General features: G+C 38.9%; 1 protein-coding gene across 1 annotated transcript in view; it reads right to left on the bottom strand.

The window, feature by feature from the left end:
* The window catches only part of TEX11 (testis expressed 11), a 391,628-nt gene extending 372,605 nt beyond the window's left edge, over positions 1–19,023 (bottom strand). The window contains exons 1-2 of the mRNA XM_073227602.1: positions 18,753–19,023; positions 18,003–18,060 (exon numbers count right to left, since the gene is read on the bottom strand). Of these exons, the coding sequence (XP_073083703.1) occupies positions 18,003–18,039 (37 nt within the window). The 5' untranslated portion in view covers positions 18,040–18,060; positions 18,753–19,023. The remainder of the gene's footprint in view (positions 1–18,002; positions 18,061–18,752) is intronic.
* Positions 19,024–19,419: the final 396 nt, after the last annotated feature.

A 19,419-nucleotide genomic window follows, 5' to 3' on the forward strand; every position in this document is an offset into this window, starting at 1 on the left:
GGCTCAGAACCTCATCCCCCCTGCTTTGAGAGAAATCTTCTGCATCCGTGGATGTCTTGCTGCCCTTGTCTAGCCTGGATTAATACTTAGTCCATAGGCACACACCTGATCATCTGATCATCTACATTTGCCCTCTTACAGCACTAAACTATGTTTTCTATCTTTATCTTGCATCTACCTACCACTTCAGCATTTTATTAAAAATAAAAATAATAATAATAATAAAGGGAGAAATGTGGGATCAACAAAGAAATCAAGTACAAAAATCAAACGAATATTCATATTTGACCTGATTGTTTATAGGTCATAATGCGTGATCAAAACCGAAAGTTTCTGTGATGAATGCCCTTGTACTGTTCACCATGTAAGAATTTATTCACTATGTAAGAATTCGTTCACCATGTAAGAACTTGTTCGTTATGCTTCAGAAGATTGGAGACTGACGAGAATTAGACTTGAGATGGATTAATGATTGTACATTGAGCATTGACCCCCCTATACTGAATTTTATTGTTGTTAACAACCATTTGATCAATAAATATGAGAGATGCCCTCTCAAAAAAAAAAATTTTTTTTTAAAGAGGTAGTACATATACACAATGGAATATTACTCAGCCATAAGAAGAAAACAAATTCTGCCACTTGCAACAACATGGATGGAGCTAGAGGGTATTATGCTCTAATACTTGTCAGGCAAAGAAAGACAAGTATCAAATGATTTCATCCATTTGTGGACTATAACAACAAAGCAAAACTGAAGGAACAAAACAGGAGACTGGCAGACTCCAAAAAGGGACTAGCAGTTACCAAAGGGAAGTGGGTAGAGAGGGTGGGTGGGAAAGGAGGGAGAAAAGGATTAAAGGGCATTATGATTAGCACACAAAATGTAGGGGGGGACATGGAGAAGGCAGTATAGCATGGAGAAGACAAGTAGTGACTTTATACCATCTACTCTGCTGATGGGCAGTGACTGCAATGGGGTGTGGGGTGGGACTCGATAATATGAGTGAACATAGTAAACACAATGTTGCTAATGTGAAACCTTCATAAGATTTTATATGAATGATACCTTAATTTAAAAAATAAATAAATAAGCCAGGCAGAGAAAGACAAATACCATATGATTTCTCTTATTTGTAGAATATAAAAACAAGGCAAAACACAAGGAACAAAACAGCATTTTCTCTTAGACACTGAGAAGTGACTAATGGTTACCAAGGGGGATGGTAGTGGGCAGGGGCAAGAGGGAGGGCTTGGTACTGTTGAACCATTGTGATGTACATTTGATAATGAAAACAAATAGTAATAAAAAAACCAGGGGGGTGTAGATTTGGCTCAGGGCCATAGCTTGCCAACTCTTGTGCTAGTTTATCAACTTTTCTGTACTTTTAAAATACTTGATAATTCTTTTATAAATTAAAAAAAAAAGAATCTGGGCCTCTCAAAAACCTGTCGTCCAGAAAGGAAATACTCTTGACAATCTCTTGAAACATGGTTACAAAGGCCCTTTGCCTCTCAGAAAATTCACTCCTAGTTATTTTCCCCAAGAAATATAAGTCATATTTTAGAAAGTTATACATGAATATTCATAGAAACACTTTCATTCATGATAGCCAGAAATGTCCATCAACTGATGAATGGATAAACTGTGATGTATTCATTCAGTGGAATGCTACTAAGAAGTAAAAAGGAATTAACTACTCATTATATGCAACAATATGGATGAATCTAAAAGCAATTATGTTTATTGAAAGACACCATAGAAAAAAAAGAGTACATACATATATCATTATAAACTAACCTGCAGTGATAGAAATCAGAACAGTGGTTGAATGGAGTGGAGGGTCACAGGTAGACTGACTACAAAGGGGCATGAAGGAATTTTCTGAGATGATAATGTTCTATTTCTTCATTGGAATGGTGGTTATATGGGTTATATTTACCAAAATCAAGGGGAGAGCCAAGATGGCAGGGTGAGTAGGGCAGCAGAAATCTCCTCCACAAACCACATATACTTTTGAAAATACAACAAATACAACTACACCTAACAGAAAGACCAGAAGATACAGTACAACAGCCAGGCTACATCTACATCTGCAAGAACTCAGCATCACACGAAAAGAGTAAGATACAAAGCTGTAACCTGGTGGGACCTGAGCACTCCCCCCAACCCAGCTCACCAGTGGGAGGAAAAGAATCAGAGTGGGGAAAGACTGGAAGCACAGGACTGCTAAATAACCAACCCTAGTAATCTTCACTGGGAGCACAGACACACATTTCATGCTGTACTCGATATCAGAGAAAGAGAAATGTAAAATCTTAGAGCGGGTCCCCACAGCTAGCTCCACTGGGCCAAAAGAAAAGCCAGTGCTTTCTGAAAGTCTTAAAGGAACAAGGGCTTAACAGCTGGATGGAATCATGCCAGCATACTCAGCCCAGCAGGGTGGGAATTCTAAGGAACTTCAGGTGCCCCACACCCTGGGGGGTAAGCAAGCCCCGAAGCTCCTCACGGTGATAAACAGCCTGCCATTCATTCCCCCTGGCCGGAGTTACAAGCAAACCGGCTAACCCACCACAGCAGCGGAACAGCCAGAGAGCGTCCCCACCCACAGCAACCGCCCAGAGTCTCGTCCAAGCACACAGCTACCCAGGCCACACCCAGAGGCTGCCACCGGCATACAGCTTCCTGGCACAGACAGAGGAAGCCCGGGCAAGGCGCAAAGGGGCACCATTCCTGCAATAGAACACACCCAGCGCGCCTGCCACTCCCCGCACAGCTCTGGGCTAAGCCGAGGGCCGCCCTGCCCATGGCAGCTCAGGGGGATTAACCCAGAGGCTGCTCCCGGTGTGTGGGTAACCGACACAATCAGCAGAGAAGGGCAAGGCAACAAGCAAGCAGGAAGGGACTTTGTTCTCCTAGCTGACACATACGCTACCTGCCTACAACCACCTCTATCACCATGAAGAGGCAGAAGAATCTGGTCCAATCAAGAATCACCCAGACAACCCCAGAGACAGGGCCTGGGGAGACAGATCTTCCTAAAAAATAATTCAAAATAAATAACCTAACCATGCTCATGGACCTGCAGAGAAATATGCAAGAGCTAAGGGATGAAGTCAGAAGGGAGGTTACAGAAATGAAACAATCTCTGGAAGGACTAAAGAGCAGACAGGATGAGGTGCAAGAGACTACCGTTGGAATAGAATTCAGAGAACAGAAATACAGAGCTGAGTCAGAGAGACATAAAAGGATCTCCTGGAATGAAGGAATATTGCTAGAATTGTGTGACCAATCCAAATGGAACAATATTCCCATTACAGGGGTACCAGAAGAATAAGAGAGATAAAAAGGGATAGAAAGTGTCTTTGAAGAAATAAGTCCTGAAAACTTCCCCAAACAGGGGGAGGAAATAGTCTCTCAGACCATGGAAGCCCATAGATCTCCAAACACAAGGGAACAAAGGAGGACAACACCAAGACATATAATAATTAAAATGGCAAAGATCAAACACAAGGACAGAGTATTAAAAGCAGCCAGAGAGAGAAAAAAGATCATCTACAAAGGAAAACCCATCAGGCTATCATCAGACTTCTCAACAGAAACCTTACAAGCCAGAAGAGAATGGCATGATATATTTAATGTAATGAAACAGAAAGGCCTTGATCCAAGAATACTGTACCCAGCTCGATTATCATTTAAATATGGAGGGATTAAACAATTCCCAGACAAGCAAAAGGAGGGAATTTCCCTCCCACAAGCCACCTCCACAGGGTATTTTAAAGGTAATGCTCTACAGGAAAGTACTCCTAAGGCTAAATAGCTGTCACCAGAGAAAATAAAATCACACCAAAGAAAGCAGTCCAACCAAATACTAAACAAATGCAAAAAATAAAATCAACTATTCACAAAAGCAGTCAAAGGAAACACAAAAGAGTACAGAATAAAACATCTAACATATAAAGAATGGAGGAGGAAGAATAAGAAGGGAGAGAAATAGAGAAGCATCACACTGTGTTTATAATAGCTTAATAAGTCAGTTAAGTTAGATGGTTAGATAGTAAAGAACCTACCCTTGAACGTTTGGTAACAACTAACCTAAAGTCTGCAATGGCAATAAGTACATACCTATCAATAATCACCCTAAATGTAAATGGTCTGAATGCACCAATCCAAAGACACAGAGTAATAGAATGGATAAAAAAGCAAGACCCATCTATATGCCACTTACAAGAGACTCAACTCAAACCCAAACACATACACAGACTAATAGTGAAGGGATGGAAAAAGATATTTCCTGCAAACAATAGGGAGAAAAAAGCAGGAGTTGCAGTACTAGTATCAGACAAAATAGACTTCAAAACAAAGAAAGTAACAAGAGATAAAGAAGGGCATTACATAATGATAAAAGGGTCAGTCCAATAAGAGTATATAGCCATTATAAATATATATGCACCCAATACAGGAGCACCTACATATGTGAAACAAATACTATCAGTATTAAAGGAGGAAACAGAATGCAATGCTTTACTTCTAGGAGACGTCACCACATCAGTCACTCCAAAGGACAGATCCACCAGACAGAAAATAAGTAAGGACACAGAGGCACTGAACAACACACTAGAACAGATGGACCTAACAGACATCTACATAACTCTACAACCAAAAGCAGCAGGATACACGTTCTTCTCAAGTGCACATGGAACATTTTCCAGAATAGACCACATAGTAGGCCACAAGAACAGCCTGAGTAAATTCAAAAAGATTGAAATTCTACCAACCAACTTCTCAGACTATAAAGGTATAAAACTAGAAATAAATTGTACAAAAGAAAATAAAAAGGCTCACAAACACATGGAGGCTTAATAACATGATCCTAAGTAATCAATGGATCAATGACCAAATTAAAACAGATATCAAGCATTATATGGAGACAAATGACAACAACAGCACAAAGCCCCAACTTCTGTGGGATGCAGTAAAGGCAGTTCTAAAGAAAGATTAAAGCCCTAAAGGCAGTTTAAAGAAAGAACAATCCCAATGAATAGTCTAAACTCACAATTATTGAAACAGGAAAGAGAAGAACAAATGAGGCCCAAAGTCAGCAGAAGGAGAGACATAATAAAGATCAAAGAAGAAATAAATAAAATTGATAAGAATAAAACAGAAAAAAATCAATGAAACCAAGAGCAGGTTCTTTGAGAAAATAAACAAAACGAATAAACCCCTTGCCATACTTATTAAGAGGAAAAGAGAATCTACACACATAAACAGAATCAGAAATGAGAAAGGAAAAATCATGACGGATCCCAAAAAAATACAAAGATTATTATAGAATACTATGAAACTCTATATGCTAACAAACTGGATAACTTAGAAGAACTGGACAGTTTCCTAGAAAAATATAATCTTTCAAGACTGACCCAGAAGAAACAGAAAATCTAAACAGACCAATTAACAGCAATGAAATTAATTTGGTATCAAAAAACTACCCAAGAAAAAAAACCCCAGGCCAGATGGATTCACCACTGAATTTTATCAGACATAGAGAGAAAACATAATGCCCATTCTCCTTAAAGTTTTCCAAAAAATAGAAGAGGAGGGAATACTCATTCTATGATGCCAACATCACTCTCATACCAAAACCAGGCAAACACCCAGAAAAAAAGAAAATTACAGACCAATATTCCTGATGAACATAGATGCAAAAACACTAAACAAAATATTAGCAAACCGAATTCAAAAACACATCAAGAGGATCATAAACCATGATCAAGTGGGATTCATCTCAGGGATGCAAGGATCATACAACATTCAAAAATCCATCAACATCATCCACCACATCAACAAAAAGAAGGACAAAAACCACATGACCATCTCCATAGATGCTGAAAAAGCATTCAACATAATTCAACATCCATTCATGATAAAAACTCTCAACAAAGTGGGTGTGGAGGGCAAGTACCTCAACATAATAAAGGCCATATATGATAAACCCACAGCCAACATCATACTTAGCAGTGACAAGCTGAAAGCTTTTCCTCTCAGATGGGGAACAAGACAAGGATGTCCACTCTCACCACTGTTATTCAACACAGTACTAGAGGACCTAGCCACAGCAATCACACAAAACAAAGAAATATAAGGCATCCAGACTGGTGAAGAAGTCAAACTGTCACTGTTTACAGATGACATATTGTACATAAAAAACCCTAAAGACTCCACTCCAAAACTACTAGAACTAATATCGGAATTCAGCAAAGTTGCAGGATACAAAATTAACACACAGAAATCTGTGGCTTTCCTATACACTAACAATGAACTAGCAGAGAGAGATATCAGGAAAACAATTCCATTCACAATTGCATCAAAAAGAATAAAATACCTAGGAATAAACCTAACCAAGAAAGTGAAAGACCTATACCCTGAAAACTACAAGACACTCTTAAGAGAAATTAAAGAGGACACTAACAAATGGAAATTCATCCTATGCTCTTGGCTAGGAAAAATTAATATTGTCAAAATGGCCATCCTGCCTAAAGCAATCTACAGATTCAATGCAATGCCTATCAAAATACAAACAACATTCTTCAACAAACTGGAACAAATAGTTCAAAAATTCATATGGAACAACAAAAGACCCCAAATAGTCAAAGCAATCCTGAGAAAGAAGAATAAAGCAGGGGGTATCTTGCTTCCCAACTTCAAGCTGTACTACAAAGCCACAGTAATAAAGACAATTTGGTACTGGCACAAGAACAGAGCCACAGACCAGTGGAACAGAATAGAGACTCCAGACATTAACCCAAACATATATGGTCAATTAATATTTGATAATGGAACCATGGACATACAATGGGGAAATGACAGTCTCTTCAACAGATGGTGCTGGCAAAACCAGACAGCTACATGTAGGAGAATGAAACTGGACCATTGTCTAACCCCATACACAAAAGTAAATTCAAAATGGATCAAAGACCTGAATGTAAGTCATGAAACCATAAAACTCTTAGAAAAAAACATAGGCAAAAATCTCTTGGACACAAACATGAGTGACTTCTTCATGAGCATATCTACCCGGGCAAGGAAAACAAAAGCAAAAACGAACAAGTTGGACTATATCAAGCTGAAGAGCTTCCGAACAGCAAAGGACACCATCAATAAAACAAAATGGCATCCTACAGTATGGGAGAATATATTCATAAATGACAGATCCAATAAAAGGTAGACATCCAAAATATATAAAGAGCTCACATACCTCAACAAACAAAAAGCAAATAATCCAATTAAAAAAATGTGCACAGGATCTGAACAGACACTTCTCCAAAGAAGAAATTCAGATGGCCAACAGACACATGAAAAGACCCTCCATATCGCTAATCATCAGAGAAATGCAAATTAAAACCACAGTGAGATATCACCTCACACCAGTAAGAATGGCCACCAAACAAAAGACACACAACAACAAATGTTGGAGAGGTTGTGGAGAAAGGGGAATTCTCCTGCACAGCAGGTGGGAATGTAAATTAGTTCAACCATTGTGGAAAGCAGTATGGAGGTTCCTCAAAAAATTCAAAACAGAAATACCATTTGACCCAGGAATTCCACTCCTAGGAATTTACCCTAAGAATGCAGCAGCCCAGTTTGAAAAAGACATATGCACCCCTTTCTTTATTGCAGCACTATTTACAATAGCCAAGAAATGGAAGCAACCTTAGTGTCCATCAGTAGATGAATGGATAAAGAAGATGTGACACATATACACAATGGAATATTATTCAGCCATAAGAAGAAAACAAATCCTACCATTTGCAACAACATGGGTGGAGCTAAAGGGTATTATGCTCAGTGAAATAAGCCAGGTGTGAAAAGACAAGTATCAAATGATTTCACTCATCTGTGGAGTATAAGACCAAAGAAAAAAACTAAAGGAACAAAACAGCAGCAGAATCACAGAATGGACTAACAGTTACCAAAGGAAAAGGGACTGGAGAGGATGGGTGGGAAGGGAGGGATAATGGGGAAAAAAAGTGGGGGGTGCATTACTATTAGCAGACATAATGTAGGGGTAGGGCACGGGGAGGGCTGTACAACACAAAGACAAATAGTGATTCACTGATGGACGGTGACTGTAATGGGGTATGTGGGGGGGGGACTTGATAATGGGGGGAGTCTAGTAAACATAACGTTCCTCATGCAACTGTAGATTATTGATACCAAAATAAGAAAGAAAAAAAAACAAGGGGAAAAAAGCATCAATCTGTACACTTATAATATGTGTTTTATTGTACGTAAATTATACCTCAGTAAAAAACTGATTTGTAAGATAGAAAGAAGAGGGAAAGAAAGGGGTAGGTGTGTGAGGGGAGAGAAAGAAAGAAAAAGTACCATAGAGCTGAAGTCCCTTGAGGCTATTGATCAGGAGCAATAGTGCAGAGTGGCATCAAACTTCATTCAATCTCAAGAACGGAGCCTCAAAGGTGAACAGGTCTCAAAGATGTTCTCTTTGACCACTTGCACCCATTTTCCCCACCCCCCCCCACAAGAAACTAACCTATGTAAGTTGATGGAGTGTTAACTAACCGTACTGTGGTAATCATTTTGCAGTGTATACATAGATAGCTATATACCACAATGTCCACCTTAAACTTACACAATGCTATATATCAATTACATCTCAATAAAGCTGGGAAAAAACGTGAACAGGGCAGTTGGTCACAGAAATGCATATACAGAGAGCCCTAAGAGCCCTTCAAAGAGCTGACACAGAAATTCTAAATCTACGGTAAAGCCAAGTATAGAACAAGACAGTTGCCAGAGTGTGGAGACAAGCATACCAGGCAGGTTAAACAAGCATACCCAAAGCATGTCACTTAATGTCAATCTGAAGTTAGGTTTCTAACAGCCTAATATCCTGCTCTTGGCTCTGTCCTATTAACAATTTTGTCAATGATTTGGATGAAGGAGCTGAGAGAGAGAGAAGAAATAAGATACATGACATAACTGGGAACAAAAACTAAATCTCCATTTACAGCAATGAATTAATATAAGAAAAAAAAATTACAGCCCTACATTTAAGTCTTCAAAACTAACTGCACCACTATATGATAGGCAAGATGTAACTTGATAGCAGCATGTATTTTTTTTTAAAAGACTGATGTTCTACAGGACAGGGATGCCCACTCTCCCCACTGTTATTCAACGTGGTACTGGAGGTCCTAGCCACAGTAATCAGACAAAACAAAGAAATACAAGTAATCCAGATTGGTAAAGAAGAAGTCAAACTGTCACTATTTGCAGATGACATGATATTGTACATAAAAACCCTAAACACTCCACTGCAAAACTACTAGAACTAATATCGGAATTCAGCAAAGTTGTAGGGTACAAAATTAACACACAGAAATCTGTAGCTTTCCTATACACTAACAATGAACTAATAGAAAGAGAAATCAGGAAAACAATTCCATTCACAATAGCATCAAAAAGAATAAAATACCTAGGAATAAACCTAACCAAGGAAGTGAAAGACCTATACCCTGAAAACTACAAGACACTCTTAAGAGAAATTAAAGAGGTCACTAACAAATGGAAACTCATCCCATGCTCCTGGCTAGGAAGAATTAATATCGTCAAAATGGCCATCCTGCCCAAAGCAATATACAGAATCGATGCAATGCCTATCAAATTACCAACAGCATTCTTCAACGAACTGGAACAAATAGTTCAAAAATTCATATGGAACCGTTAAAGACTCTGAATAGCCAAAGCAATCCTGAGAAGGAAGAATAAAGTGGGGGGGGATCTCGCTCCCCAACTTCAAGGTCTACTACAAAGCCATAGTAATCAAGACAAATTGGTACTGGCACAAGAAAAGAGCCACACACCAGTGGAACAGAATAGAGACTCCAGACATTAACCTAAACATATATGGCCAATTAATATACAATAAAGGATCCATGGACATAAAATGGAGAAATGACAGTCTCTTCAACAGATGGTGCTGGCAAAACTGGACAGCTACATGTAAGAGAATTAAACTGGATCACTGTCTAACCCCATACACAAAAGTAAACTCCAAATGGATCAAAGACCTGAATGTAAGTCATGAAACCATAAAACTCTTAGAAAAAAACATAGGCAAAAATCTCATGGACATAAACATGAGTGACTTCTTCATGAACATATCTCCCCAGGCAAGGGAAACAAAGGCAAAAATGAACAAGTGGGACTATATCAAGCTAAAAAGCTTCTGTACAGCAAAGAACACCATCAATAGAACAAAAAGGTATCCTACAGTATAGAAGAACATATTCATAAATGACAGATCCAATAAAGGATTGACATCCAAAATATATAAAGAGCTCACACACCTCAACAAAAAAGTAAATAATCCAATTAAAAAATGGGCAGAGGAACTGAACAGACAGTTCTCCAAAAAAGAAATACAGATGGCCAAGAGACACATGAAAAGATGCTCCACATCGCTAATTATCAGAGAAATGCAAATTAAAACTACAATAAGGTATCACCTCACACCAGTAAGGATAGCTGCCATCCAAAAGACAAACAACAACAAATGTTGGCGAGGCTGTGGAGAAAGGGGAACCCTCCTACACTGCTGGTGGGAATGTAAATTAGTTCAACCATTGTGGAAAGCAGTATGGAGGTGCATCAAAATGCTCAAAACAGACCTACCATTTGACCCAGGAATTCCACTCCTAGGAATTTACCCTAAGAACACAGCAATCAAGTTTGAGAAAGACAGATGCACTCCTATGTTTATCGCAGCACTATTTACAATAGCCAAGAATTGGAAGCAACCTAAATGTCCATCGGTAGATGAATGGATAAAGAAGATGTGGTACATATACACAATGGAATACTACTCAGCCATAAGAAGTGGAAAAATCCAACCATTTGCAGCAACATGGATGGAGCTGGAGAGTATTATGCTCAGTGAAATAAGCCAAGCGGAGAAAGAGAAATACCAAATGATGTCACTCATCTGAGGAGTATAGGAACAAAGGAAAAACTGAAGGAACAAAACAGCAGTGGAATTACAGAACCCAAAAATGGACTAACAGGTACCAAAGGGAAAGGAACTGGGAGGATGGGTGGGCAGGGAGGGATAAGGGGGGGGAAGAAGAAGGGGGGTATTAAGATTAGCATGCATGGGGGGGAGGGAGCAAGGGGAGGGTGGGCTGCACAACACAGAGAGGACAAGTAGTGACTCTACAACATTTTGCTAAGCTGATGGACAGTAACCGTAATGTGGTTGTTAGGGGGGACCTGATATAGGGGAGAGCATAGTTAACATAGTATTCTTCATGTAAGTGTAGATTAAAAATTTAAAAAAAAAAAAAAAGAAAGAAAGAAAGAAAGAAAAGGGGGATTACTCCTTAACAGGATAAAACTATTGGTAAATCAAAGATCAACGCATGCTTTAAATATCCTTAATGTTGATCACTTAAAGGGTGTCAGATGATCAGCTATGGAGGTACTCTTTTCTGATAATATTCCTTTCTCTTAATTTAAAAAAAAAAAAAAAGCAGTTACTGTGTGCTGACCTCCAATGAGTTCTGCACAGTGGTATAGAGGGCATGTCAAAGTGTGGGCAAAGGGTCTGTTTGTTTCTACGCAGAAGATCAAGGCCTAGCTTGGATACCCAGAAAATGAACTAAGATACGATATGAGGAGGAGCTTCCGGCATCAGCACTCTCTGGACGACTTGTGCCGGGGGATGATCATCAAAAAGTCTCCACAGGGATCCGGACGATGCTGCGGTTGTGGCTGCATCCAGCCCACCGTCTCCTGGACTTGCCATAAGAATGAGGAGGGAGATGTCTAGGCTGGCATGTGCATACAGTGAGACAACGAATTTGACCGGATCTGTACTGTTGGAACTCAACCAGGAGTTGGGAGGGGTGCAAGTTGTAGCACTCCAAAATCTCATGACTATAGACTATCTATGGTTAAAAGAACATATGGGATGTGAACAGATCCCAGAAATGGGCTGCTTTAATTTGTCTGATGGTTCAAGTACAGTTGGACAATATCCATCATATCATAGATAAATTTTCACAAATGCCTAGGGTGCCTAACTGGTTTTCTTGGCTTCACTGGAGATGGATGGTAATTATAGATTTGCTTTGTTTATGTCACCGTATTCCTATTATGTTAATATGTGTGTGCAAATTAGTTAGTAGTTTAAAACCTATACATACTTAAGGTACTATACAAGAAGATATGTCAAAGAAATAATCAATCCTCCCAAGTTTCCTTCATATGCTACATCTATAGCTTTTCTTCTTCCTTCCTAATTACAACCCTTAAATAGAATTCATGCCTCAGATCGAATTTACCGAGTATCATAATTCCTCCAGGTGGTAAAGATACCTCAAGACAAGTGCTGGGCATAGAAGCCACAGGGCATAAATCTGCAAAGAAGTAAAAAGCTAACCTTTGCAAACAATATGGCTTCTCTCTCACTTACCAACTTTACATTTCCCTGTATGGCCCCGGAAGAGGACTGGTTAGCCAGAGACGGGTAAGATTCCTCAAGGGAGGAACAACCTAAGACAGGCACAGTCGCAGGGGGGCCATCAGGTGAGAATTTGGGGATCAACAGAGGTGAGGCTCAGAACCTCACCCCCCCTGCTTTGAGAGAAATCTTCTGCATCCGTGGATGTCTTGCTGCCCTTGTCTAGCCTGGATTAATACTTAGTCCATAGGCACACACCTGATCATCTGATCATCTACATTTGCCTTCTTACAGCACTAAACTATGTTTTCTACCTTTATCTTGCATCTACCTACCACTTCAGCATTTTATTAAAAATAAAAATAATAATAATAATAGGAGAAATGTGGGATCAACATATAAATCAAGTACAAAAATCAAACGAATATTCATATTTGACCTGATTGTTTATAGGTCATATTGCATGATCAAAACCGAAAGTTTCTGTGATGACTGCCCTTGTACTGTTCACCATGTAAGAATTTATTCACTATGTAAGAATTCGTTCACCATGTAAGAACTTGTTCGTTATGCTTCAGAAGATTAGAGACTGACGAGAATTAGGCTTGAGATGGATTAATGATTGTACATTGAGCGTTGACCCCCCTATACTGAATTTTATTGTTAACAACCATTTGATCAATAAATATGAGAGATGCCCTCTCAAAAAAAAAAAAAAAAAAAGTTAGTATCAAAAAAAAAAAAAAAAAAAAACATATCACAACAGAATAAATGCATAAGTAGAAAAAAAAAATGGGCAGAGGAGCTGAATAGACAGTTATCTAAAGAAAAAATTCAGATAGCCAACAGACACATGAAAAGATGCTCCACATCGCTTGTCATCAGAGAAATGCGAATTAAAACCACAATGAGATATCACCTCACACCAGTAAGGATCGCCATCATCAAAAAGACAAACAACAACAAATGTTGGTGAGGTTGTGGATAAAGGGGAACCCTTTATCCACTGCTGTTGGGAATGTAAATTAGTTCAACCACTGTGGAAAGCTGTACGGAGGTTCCTCAGAATGCTCAAAATAGAAATACCACTTGACCCAGGAATTCCACTTCTAGGAATTTACCCTAAGAATGCAGCACTCCAGTTTGAAAAAGACAGATGCACCCCTATGTTTATCGCTGCACTATTTAGAATAGCCAAGATATGGAAGCAACCTAAATGTCCATCAGTAGATGAATGGATAAAGAAGACGTGGTACATATACACAATGGAATATTACTCAGCCATAAGAAAAAAACAGATTCTACCATTCGCAACAACATGGATGGAGCTAGAGGGTATTATGCTCAGTGAAATAAGCCAGGTGGAGAAGGACAAGTACCAAATGATTTCACTCATATGTGGAGTATAAGAACAAAGGAAAACTGAAGGAACAGAACAGCAGCGGAATCACAGAACTCAAGAATGGACTAATAGTTACCAAAGGGAAAGGGACTGGGGAGGATGGGAGGGAAGGGAGGGATAAGGGTGGGGAAGGAGAAAGAGGGCATTATGATTAGCATGTATAGTGCATGGGGGGTACGGGGAGGGCTGTGCAACACAGAGAAGACAAGTAGTGATTTTACAGCATCTTACTACGCAGATGGACTGTAAGGGATATGTGGGGGGGACTTGGTGAAGGGGGGAGCCTAGTAAACAATGTTCTTCATGTAATTGTGGATTAATGATATCAAAATAAAAGAAACAGGTAACAAAAAAAAGACTGATGTTCTTTTAGGGGCTATAAGCTAAAAATTAGTCATTAGTGTTGTGTGACTGCACCCATTCAAAAAAAAGATAAAAACAAATTCAATCATAACTGTATCAGTATCTAAAGAGAGTGGTGATCACTCCTAAATCTAAAGAGAAAGATCATTTTGTGCTGATCATACCAAACCTAGAGAACTATGTTCTGTTCTGGGTACCACACTTTAAGGAATGACATGAAAAGAATAGAGCATGTTCAGAGGACAGCACACAAAATGATGAGGGGACTAGAAACCATGTAATATGAGGAATAACTGAGAATGCTTAATCTGAAAAAGAGACTTCCCAGGGGACATATGTATCTTCAAACAATTGAGGAGCTGGCATGGAGAAAAGGAGTTACACTAATTTAGCCCCAAATGGGGATAACTTAGACCAATTTCTATCCCTTCTTGGCCTTGAAATTGATTTGAATTGTTGGTACAAAAAGGTGGATGTTATATCAATTCTCTCCCTATGTAAAAAATGACCTAGAGCCACCACATGACATTTTTTGGTTCATTTTTACAGAACCAACTAAAAAAGTTTTAGGTACAGAAAAGAAAACTCAAATGGTCAATAAGACTATGAAAATACACCCAACTTCACTAGTTATCAGGGAAATGCAAATTAAAACAAAACCTAAATAAGATGATAGCATCAGGGAAAATGAAACTGGCTGAGGAGCACATGGGAACTCTGCACTATCTTTGCAACTTTTCTGTAAAACTAAAGTTATTCCCAAATAAAATGTTAACTAAAAACACTACCACCCTTCACACACGCAAATTTTTTTAAGTCTGACCATACTAAACATTAGCAAGGGTACAGGGAAAAAGGAAAGAGAGGAGGCATATAAATTGTTAAAACTACTTTGGACAGCAATTTGGCGATATCTACAAAGTTAAAGATCTCATAGCTTTTGACCCAGCAGTCCCACTCCTAAATATATACCCTAGAACAGCACTATCACTATCGGGTAGCCAGTAGCCACATATGACTACCGAGCACTTGAAATGTGGCAAGTCCAGAGTTAAATATGTTTTAAGAATAAAATATAGGACTTCAAAGACTTTGTACAAAAAATACATAAAATCTCATTAATTTTTTTATCAATTACATGCTGACATGATAACACTTTGGATAAATTGAGCTAAATTATTTTGTTGGAATTAATGTCATCAATTAAACTTTTTTTTTGGTATCGTTAATCTACAATTACAGAAAGAACATTATGTTTACTAGGTTCCCCCTTCACCAAGTCCCCCCCACATACCCCTTCACAGTCACTGTCCATCTGCATAGTAGGATGCTGTAAAATCACTACTTGTCTTCTCTGTGTTGCGCAGCCCTCCCCGTGCCCCCCATACACTATACATGCTAATCGTAATGCCCTCTTTCTTTTTCTCCGCCCTTATCCCTCCCTTCCTACCCATCGTCCCCAGTCCCTTTCCCTTTGGTAACTATTAGTCCATTCTTGGGTTCTGTGTTTCTGCTGCTGTTTTGTTCCTTCAGTTTTCCTTTGTTCTTATACTCCACATATGAGTGAAATCATTTGGTACTTGTCCTTCTCCACCTGGCTTATTTCACTGAGCATAATACCCTCTAGCTCCATCCATCAATTTAACTTTTTTTAATGTTAGTAGAAATTATAATACTGTCTCTGTACTATGTTTCAACTGGAAAGCACTGCCCTAGAGCCTCACCACTAGTGCTCAAGAAATAAATCCATTCTGTGACTCATAGGCAGCATTTTTAAATGAAAAAGCATAGAATAGAAAATAGCATAGTGCATTGCACGTGAAAAAGGGTAAAACTCTTTCATTAAACTTTTGATACAGTGTGCACATACTGGGATGTGATGTAAAATTATATTTTGTTGTCATGGGTAGTAGTCACAAATGTTTGAAAACTGCTAAACTCTCCAAAACACAATGTTCACTGTAGTTATTGTTTGTAAAAGCAAATACTTGAAACAACTCAGACATCCAACAAAGGAGACTGGATAAATAAATTGTGGTACACTTACATTCAGTGTAATAGCACTAATCAGCAGTGGAAATAAAGGCACCAGAGCTAAAATATTCATAGGGGTAAATATCCAAAACATAAAGCTGAGCAAAACAGACAAGCTGCAGGAAAACCAAATCACACAAAATGATACAATTCATGTAAAATGTTAAAAGTGTAAAACTAGTACATGTAATCTTTAAGTTCTTTGAAACAATTAAATAATCTGAAGCATATGGCAAACTGTGAAGATTCAACAAAACTTAGTGGGAGGTAATAGGTGTCTATTATACTATATTTTCCACACATTTCTGTGTGCTTCAAATATTTATGTAAATACAAGTTCTCAAATACCATATACATAAAGGTCATAATTTCTATTCTGTGTTTATATCTTTAAGATACCATATCCTAAATTAAAACTTAAGTATGTTTATCACAGCACTATTTACAATAGCCAAGATATGGAAGCAACCTAAGTGTCCATCAGTATATGAATGGATTTAAAATATGTGGTACATATACACAATGGGATATTATTCAGCCATAGAAGAAAACAAACCCTACCATTTGCAACAACATGGATGGAGCTAGAGGGTATTAAGCTCAATGAAATAAGCCAGGCAGAGAAAGACAAGTACCAAATGATTTCACTCGTTTATGAAGTATAACAAAAAGCAAAACTGAAGGAACAAAACAGCAGCAGCCTCACAAACTCCAAAAAGGGACTAGCAGCTACCAAAGGGAAGGGGGTGGGGAGGGTGGGTGGGAAGGAAGGGAAAAAGGGATCAAAAGGGCATTATGATTAACACAAATTATGTAGGGGGTAATGAGGAAGGCAGTATAACACAGAAAAGACAAGTAGTGACTCTATAGCATCTTACTACACTAATGGACAGTGACTGCAATGGGGTGTTGGAGGGTACTTGATAATATGGGTGAATGTAGTAACCAGAATGTTGCTCATGTGAAACCTTCATAAGATTGTATATCAATTATACCTTAATAAATAAATAAGTAAATTAAATAAAACCTTAAGTGGTAGTGGGCTTTGTTTTTGTTTTTAAATGACAAGCATTAGCAGAATATTGACCTAAACTTTTTCAAATCATAGATTTGTAACCACCATGCTTACAACATACTTCATTATTATATAATGTGAATGTGAACCTGAATGTATCATGGGTCTAATCATGTCCCCAGAAGAAATGAAATACCATAAACTCTCCCATAGCTGGCATGGTTGAGGAACCTGGTGTTCTGCTCAAACTAGTTTTGTACATTAGGAATTCCCTTAAATACCATACATGGATTACCAATTTTCAAAAGAATTAAGATACAATAAAATGCACCCAAACCTAAAACTACACAGGATATATATTTTCACTGACAATTATGGAAAAGCACTTCAGAATCTTGCAGTAATTTTTTAATATACTCAACACAGTAGATTTGTATTTCAGATTAAACTAATGTCTAATGTTACTCACATGCCACTAAATATCCTGAGAAAATAAGCTATGAATTGTGGATTCTGTTTCCCTACATTACTTTATAAAAGGGTTAGTGTCTTAAACATCTATATCTTACACATCTATATTGTATTCCTAGAATAAATGAGAATATTTGGTACAATGTGTACTCCAAAGAGATAACATTCAGAAAGAAAATACATTCAGAAGATCTCAGAGTAGAAGTTTGACATTTTATTTACCAAATCTATATACCTTTAAAGTCCATGAAACGAAAATCATCGTTGTCCATTTTTAAATCTCTGGCTCCGGCCTAGGAAGTAAGAAAATATTTTAATGATACTGTCCTTTGTCCTCCGGTTTCTCAATAAATTTCTTCCCAAATTTTTCCAGTTACTTCTTATCCAAAGGAAAAAAATTCTGAGGGCATTTTATTTTTAAGTAGTTGAGAAGGGGCGGGGCCAGTCTGACAGGCAACGTGAACCACCGTAGAGTAGATGTTCATACTAAAACTTTTCTTACCAAAATCTGCCCAGCAACAGAGAAACCAGAGTTCGGGCTTGGGCTGTGATTGGTCTGGCTAATACCCATTGGTTTCTTCTAATTGGTTCAAAATCGCCCCCTGCCCATACATTCAAAGCATCCAATCACTTGCTGTCCTTCTTCCCGCTCTCGCAGGCCCAACTAGCACCTTCACCTCCCCACCCGCAAGGATCACCGGGCTTCAACTCGGTTTAGGTCTTTCACATCCAAACTGCGCTCTCCTGCTTACAGAGGCTCCACACACTCCCCGCAATTCTTCTACGTAAAGAAAAAAAACCCTGCCTTTGGCCATCTTCCTTCACCTGCGGGTCAGCTACAGCAGCTCCACAGTTCAAGTTATGCCTCAGGGCCACTCTAAATTAAAGTGTTGAATAATTGCCTCGTCTTCTTGCTAGTTATAAACCACCCAACAAACCTGTACCTGACCCTCCTCTAGCCCTTCTTACCTACCAAATCACTCACCTCAGCCAGAACCACCAACACCAGCTTTCTCTCCACACGCTGAGAGCTCCATCCGTTGACGCTCAGAAATCTCCTCCCCACTTCCTGACGTCAAACAAAGGCTGCTCCTTGATTGGCCTTTACCCTCAAATGACAGAGTGTAAACCTTGGAGCGCCATCTAGACCTTATGTCATGGGGGAGGCAGTTAGAGGGCCGTGCGGGAATCAGTGAGAGCAGGGAAGTGAGCTGCAGCCTTGGAAGCATGCTACAATTAATGAGGGAAGCATGCCGTGGCCAGGGTTACAGGAAAGAGAAGAGCAGACCTTGAAAAGAATGAGAAGGGAGAAAGGCAGGCAGGGAGGGAGGGAAGAAAATAAAGTTAATAATATGACCACTGGTTATTCAAGAATGCATAGGTCAGAAATACTAGAAGTTGAGGAGACTGAAAAACCCTGCAGTTCCAAGACATGTTTCTGCTGCGCTGTCCTGTCAAATCTGATGGAAACTACCTAATGACCCCTTCAGACTCACAGCAAGGGCCGGCATACTACCCATCTCCAAACAAATGGCTTTAGGGACAGGGGAGTAGAATACAGGCATACCTCATTGTAGTGGGTTTCGCTTTATTGCACTTCACAGATACTGCCTGTTTTTACACTTTAAAGTCCATGAAACGAAAATTATCGC

The sequence above is a fragment of the Manis javanica genome, chromosome X, assembly GCF_040802235.1.
Source record: "Manis javanica isolate MJ-LG chromosome X, MJ_LKY, whole genome shotgun sequence".
In the NCBI taxonomy this organism is placed as follows: Eukaryota; Metazoa; Chordata; class Mammalia; order Pholidota; family Manidae; genus Manis; species Manis javanica.